The sequence below is a fragment of the Calidris pugnax genome, unplaced genomic scaffold (genome assembly GCF_001431845.1).
Source record: "Calidris pugnax isolate Ruff unplaced genomic scaffold, ASM143184v1 scaffold371, whole genome shotgun sequence".
NCBI classification, from domain to species: Eukaryota; Metazoa; Chordata; class Aves; order Charadriiformes; family Scolopacidae; genus Calidris; species Calidris pugnax.
In genome coordinates this window covers 398858-404991 of record NW_015091373.1, presented here as the reverse complement: position 1 = coordinate 404991, position 6134 = coordinate 398858, and the positions used below count along the sequence as shown (strand labels likewise).

At 70.1% G+C, this 6134-nt stretch overlaps 1 protein-coding gene across 1 annotated transcript in view; it reads left to right on the top strand.

Annotated features, from left to right (window-relative positions):
- Positions 1-117: 117 nt before the first annotated feature.
- The window catches only part of ADAM15 (ADAM metallopeptidase domain 15), a 6517-nt gene continuing 500 nt past the window's right edge, over positions 118-6134 (top strand). Inside the window, exons 1-20 of the mRNA XM_014961364.1 lie at positions 118-236; positions 894-970; positions 1327-1405; positions 1500-1576; positions 1653-1836; positions 1910-1975; positions 2060-2128; positions 2257-2426; positions 2499-2583; positions 2651-2799; positions 2879-3056; positions 3228-3320; positions 3418-3613; positions 3686-3794; positions 3867-4017; positions 4092-4169; positions 4248-4359; positions 4459-4597; positions 5017-5070; positions 5327-5432. Of these exons, the coding sequence (XP_014816850.1) occupies positions 939-970; positions 1327-1405; positions 1500-1576; positions 1653-1836; positions 1910-1975; positions 2060-2128; positions 2257-2426; positions 2499-2583; positions 2651-2799; positions 2879-3056; positions 3228-3320; positions 3418-3613; positions 3686-3794; positions 3867-4017; positions 4092-4169; positions 4248-4359; positions 4459-4597; positions 5017-5070; positions 5327-5432 (2127 nt within the window). The 5' untranslated portion in view covers positions 118-236; positions 894-938. The remainder of the gene's footprint in view (positions 237-893; positions 971-1326; positions 1406-1499; positions 1577-1652; positions 1837-1909; positions 1976-2059; positions 2129-2256; positions 2427-2498; positions 2584-2650; positions 2800-2878; positions 3057-3227; positions 3321-3417; positions 3614-3685; positions 3795-3866; positions 4018-4091; positions 4170-4247; positions 4360-4458; positions 4598-5016; positions 5071-5326; positions 5433-6134) is intronic.

Below are 6134 nucleotides of genomic sequence, written 5' to 3'. Positions count from 1 at the left end.
AATTCCCCCCCCCCATTCCTGATCCCCAACCCCCGCCCTGGCCCTGGGGGGCCACACGGTGATGGGGGACTGTGGGGACCGAGCGACAACGGGTGACAGAGCTGTGATGGAGCGGCCGTGGGCCCCGTGCAGGTGACAGCTCGCAGCAGCGCCCTGCGGAATTGGGACACTTCTGGCACGTGACCCCGCAGGTCCTGAGGGACCACCAGACGCTCAGCCTGGCAGAGGCCACCAAGGTGAGCCCCCGCCTGCGTCCCGGGGTTGCCCACGCTGTGTAGGGCCTTGTGATGGTGGGGGGGGGGCTGCTTGCACCCTGCCACCTCCCACTGTCCCCCTCGGTGCGGGAAACCTGGCATCCAGGTCCGCTGGGGGTCCAAACCCCCTGGGTGTCCCAGGGGCGGTGGGGAGGGGTCCCCCTGGCAAATCCCCCTTCCCCTGCTCTCCTGATGCTGGGAGGGCCCTTGCTGTGTCGGGGCACCCACCCTGTGCCTGGCACCCCTCCCGGCCGGGGCGGAAGGGCCCAGCCCGCCCTGCAGCCGTTGGGAGTCTCTCCAGCGTTTCCGCCGCCCTGCACCGGGCAGGAAGCACGGGGGGCGGCGGGGGTGGGGGGCCGGCTCCGTCCGAACCCCCCCAGTCCTCGGCACAATGAGCCTGAGAGGGAGGGACGCTTCCTGCGGGGTGTGAGGGTGGGGGCCGGGGCGGGCAGGGGATCCCTTCTGCCCCCTCCCTCCGGGCACGCACCAGGGCCAGGCGGGTCCCCCGGCCCCCCACCAACACCCCGCTGGGGGTCACGGCAGTTCAGAGGGCAGCGGGGACGAGAGGGGACCCTTGGCAGGCACAAGATTGGGTCCCCTGGGGCAGAGGGTCCCTCCTCTAAGCGCTGCCTGTGGCAGGAGGGGTTCCCTGCCCGGCTGCGGGTCCTGCTGGAGCTGGAGGGGATGCGGCTGGTGCTGGAGCTGGAGCAAAACTGGTGAGTGGGCGGCTGGCTGGGGCAGAGCAGGGGTTGGGAGTGGGATGGGGGTCCCGGGGGTCCTGTATCCATGAACGGTGCATGCAGGGTGGGGATTCCATGGGCTCTGTCTCCATCCGTGGTGCACAAGGGGTGGGGGTCAGGGGGAGCCTCTCTCCATCTGTGGTGCACGTGGAGTGGGGGTCCCTTGTTCCCCTTCTCCATCTGTGGTAGGCATGTGGCGGTGGTCCCAGGGGGAACCTGTCTCCATCTAGGGGGCACCCCCAGCAGGGTGGGAGGTATCAGGGTCCCAGTTTTCATCAGAGTGGGGTGAGCTGGGGGGTCCCAGCAGTGTGGGTGACGTGTGCCTCTGGCAGGGAGCTGGTGCTGGGCGCCGGGACGCTGCTCTACTACCTGCCCAACGGCACGCGGGTGACGCAGGAGGCCAGCGAGCAGGTAGGGCCCAGGCACACGTGTCTCCCGAGCTGTCCCCATGCCCCGGGGGGACCCCACTTATGGGGTGGCTCCTGAGTCTCCCTCTCTGTTGCAGGAGCACTGCTGCTACCGGGGGATGGTGCAGGGCTTCCCTGGCTCCTGGGCCAGCCTCTGTGCCTGTGCCGGACTCAGGTGAGCCCCTCCGGCCCCGGTGGTCCCCAAGCCCAGCTCCCTCCGCACCACTGATGCCTCCTCTCCCTGTCCCCAGCGGCCACCTCCGGCTGTCAGAGAACAGGAGCTACGGGCTGGAGCCGGACACCGGTGGTCCCCCGGGGCAGCACGTTGCGTACCGGTCACAGGAGGTCCGTCTGGCACCACGGGCCTGTGGACAGGACCTCCCAGACCCCCCCTGGGAGGAGGTGGAGGATACGGAGCCCCCCTGGCCACAGAGGGTAGGTCCCCCGTGAGTTCTGCCCCACTGGAGGGGGTCCCCTCACCTACCCCCTGACCCCCTCCGCTCCCCAGGGCAAGCGGGCAGTGGTGGAGCAGCAGCGGTTCGTGGAGCTGGTGATGGTGGTGGACCACGCTGCGGTGAGTGCTGGGCAGACATCCCTGGCGCAGAGGCTGCCCTGCTCCCCTGCCACCCTCCCTGACGGCCCTCCCTGTGCCCCCCAGTTCCAGAATTACCGCAACCTGCAACGCGTCCGCACCCGGACCCTGGAAATCGCCAACCAGGTGGACGCGGTGAGTCAACTGCTGCAACCCTCCGGCTGCCGTCCGGTGCTCGGCTCGGCTGTGCCCTCGCCGCTGTGGGGCCAGGGGTGGCCCCTGTTGGGGTGTGTCTCACCCCACTGCCCCCCCTCTCCCTCAAGTTCTTCCAGCCGCTGGGAGTGCGGGTGGCCTTGCTGGCGGTGGAGGTCTGGAGCGAGGGCGACAGGTTTGCAGTGGGCAGCAGCGCCCGGGCTGCGCTGGAGCGGTTCCTGCGCTGGCGCCGGGAGGAGCTGCTGCCGCGGCTGCCCCATGACAACGCTCAGCTCCTCACGTGAGTTGGGGGACGGGGACGGGGGACGGGACACGTGGTCAACCCTCCCTCACCCCTGCGCTCTCTCCCCAGGGGTGCCCACTTTGACGATGTCTCGGTGGGGATGTCGGCTCAAGCCTCCATGTGTTCCCCCGCGCGCTCCGGGGGGGTCAGCATGGTCAGTAACCCTTGTCCCGCCCTGTCCTGCTGCCCCCCTACCTGCCCTGACCCCCCCTCTCCTGCAGGACCACTCCATCAGTGTCCTCGTCGTCGCCTCCACCGTGGCCCATCAGCTGGGGCACAACCTGGGCATGCGCCACGACAGCGCTGGCCGCTTCTGCGACTGCAGCGACCTCCGGCAGGACCGTGGCTGCATCATGGCATCGCCCACGGGGTGAGGGCAGCAGGCAGGGCCGAGGAGTGCCAGGGCCAAGCCCCCTCCCCACCTCACCGGCCCCTCTCCGGCTCCACAGGCTGACGCCAGGCTTGAGCTTCAGTAACTGCAGCCGGCAGGACCTGGAGCACAGCCTGCGGCGGGGCCAGGGCTGGTGCCTCTCCAACGTCCCCGAGCCCCGGCGCCTGGCCGGCAGCCCCCGCTGCGGCAACGGCTTTGTGGAGGCAGACGAGGGCTGCGACTGCGGCCTCAGCTTGGTACAGGGGGCTCCGGGTGGGCTGGGGTCCCTGCTGCTGTCATCCCCTTTTCCTGAGCCTGGGGCTGCCCATACCGTGGCTCTGCCCAGGGGTGCCATGTCCTGACCCCGCTGAGGGGGCTGGCAGGGGGGTGCCGGTGCCACCCGCTCACCGCAGCCCCTCTGCCGGCAGGAGTGCACCGATCCCTGCTGCAACAGCAGCAGCTGCCAGCTGATGCCAGGAGCTGAGTGCGCCTCGGGGGATGCCTGCTGCCAGGACTGCCAGGTGCGTGGGGGCAGGCAGCCGGCATCGACGGCACCGCAGCCACCCTCGGGGTGGGTTTCCTGGGGGTACCCACTCATCTGACTGTGCCACCCCGCAGCTGCGCCGCGCCGGACACCCCTGCCGGGAGCCACTGGGCGAGTGTGACCTGCCTGAGTTCTGCGATGGGGTCTCACCCCACTGCCCACCCGACGCCTTCCTGCAGGACGGGCAGCCCTGTGCTGGTGGGGATGCTGTCTGCTTCCGTGGCGCCTGTGCCACCTATGAGGGACAGTGCCAGCAGCTGCTGGGGACAGGTACGGCGGGGCCGGGGGAGGGGGCTGGGGGCTGGGTACAGGATGCTGAGGCTCATTGCCTCCCTGCTGCAGGTGCCGGCCCCGTCTCCAGCTCCTGCATGGCCTCCCTGAACGCAAAAGGGGATGAACACGGGCACTGCGGGCAGCTCCCCAATGGCTCCTACGTCGCTTGTGCCCAGGGGTGAGTGCCTCCCGCTCTCGCCATCCTCCCCTTGCTGCCCCCTCCCGGCCCCTGACCCCTCTGTCTCCACAGGGACGCCGGCTGTGGAATGCTGCAGTGCCAGCACGGCAGCACCCGGAGGGACACTCCAGAAGGGTCCTGCCAGGGAACCCACCTGCCAGGGGACGAGGACGTGAGCGATGCAGCCATGGTGCTGCCTGGCACCACCTGCGGCCCTGGAAAGGTAAGCACTGATGGGGGTGGGAGGGAAAGGAGCTGGGGGGGCTCACCAGGTGCTTACGCCACGTTCCCTGGCAGGTTTGCCTCCAGCACCGGTGCCAGGACGTCTCAGCGCTGGGTGACCAGCAGTGCCAGAGCAAGTGCCATGGGCACGGGGTGAGTATGGGGCCAGGAGGCGGGTGATGGACGTGGGGATGTGCCAGTGGGGCTGAGGCTCGCTTTCACCCACCCCAGGTGTGCAACAACCACGGGCACTGCCACTGCGAGCGGGGCTGGGCCCCCCCGACGTGCGAGACCCGCGGGCCGGGGGGCAGCCAGGACAGCGGCCCTGCCAGCCTGGAGCGAGGTGAGGGCAGAGGCAGGCGGGCATGGAGAATGGGGCTTTGTGTGGCCACAGCTGGCGTGGGGTGCCACGGGGGGGGTGCTGACGTGCCGCTCTCCGCAGGGGGGAGCGCCCTGCCCACCGCCCTGCTGCTGAGCGCGCTGCTGGGGCTGGCCCTGGCGCTGGGGCTCTGCTGCGCCCGCCGCGCCGGACTGCACAAGCGCCTCTGCCAGCTCGGCAAAGGGACCTCCTGCCAGTACAGGTAACGGGGACGGCGGGGATGGGTGGCACGCGGGTGGCACACACTGCCTCTGGGCGTGCACGCGTGTGCTGCAGCAGCCACCAGCGCTGCCTGCCCGCCCGCCTGCATGGGGGCACACACATATGTGCAGTGGGTACGCGGGGCATGGGCATGTGTGTTTGTACGCACACGTGTGTCCCACAGCGGCTGAGCCAGCGGTGTGCATGTGTGTGTACCCAGGCAGGTGACAGTCCGTGTGTGTGTGTGTCTGTGTGTGCACGCCTGCCTGTATCCCCCCCCAACCCCCCCCGCGCAGGTAGCAGACCCTGTCATGCATCGTCGCCCCGTGTCACCGCGGTTCCTCACCCCGTGTCACCGCGGTTCCTTCCCCCACCCCCGCCCCAGCCCAGGGCTGAGCCCCCCCACTCTTCTCCCCACAGCGCTGAGACCCGGGTCCGATTCCTGGGTCCAGAAGCCCCAGACGGCTGGAGCGGGTAACGACACTGCCGGCGCCTGGGCGTGGGGCTGTCCCTGAGCCATCCTGCTTCGCAAGGCCTCCGCTGCTGCCATCTTCCCCTGGCAGTGCCCGGGGGGTGTGGGGCAGCCCCGGGGTGCAGGGTGTCGCATCTTCTGGTGCCGAGGGGTTCGTTTCTCTTGGGCTTCTGCTGGTGTCGGTGTTGCTCGGTTGTCACGCAGGGTCTCCCCCGACCGCCCAGAGGAGCGGGGCCTGACCCTGCCTCTTCCCTGCAGGATCTCACAGCCGGAGCCCCGGTCGGGCAGCCAGGGCCCCCCCGAGCGCCCCCGGCCCCCGCAGTGGCGTCAGGCCACGGAGCTGCAGGTCATGCACAGCAGCAAGGTGAGATCCCGGGGTGGGGAGAGAGAGATGGGGATGGAGAGGGATGCTGGTGAGGGGGATGCTGTCACCGTGGTAACAGGCTGCGGTTGCCGTGGGTACCAGGGTTCGGGCTGGTTGTTGCCGAGGAGGATTCTGAGCGTCCCTCCATGCCATGCCTTGTCGTGGCACCCTGGGACAGGAGCAGCCTGGCACGGCCCTGGACCACACTGCTTGGGGGGCCTGTGCCACCTTCAGCACTGGCCACACTTCTCGAGGATTGGTGCCCATCCGGTGGCCACGGTGGCCATCCAAGCCGGGGCTGAGCCCCGGAGCTGCCTGCTAGGGGCGGGGGGGTCTCAGCTTGGCGGCGGGAGGGGGGTCTCCGCATGCTGCACGGCTTGCCCGGCCGCGGGGCTGCATGGCTGCCTGCCCCCTCTCCCTCTCTCTGCAGCCGGCTGCCCTCGGCTCGGCCCGGCCCGATCCGCCCTCCCGGCCTCTCCCGCCGGACCCTCCGCCCAAGGTAACACCCGGGCCGGGGTGGGGGGCCCAGGCAGCACCCCCCTGGCCGCCGGCCACCACTGCATGCCTGGCTGCGCACCAGCTCGCCGTGACCCGCTGCCCCTCTGTGGCACGGCTCCCAGTGCCCTGAACAGCTGGCACCCCTGCAACGGGAGAGCTCGCTCCCCCCACCCTGAAAACAGCCTCCTGCTCTCTCTGCCCAGG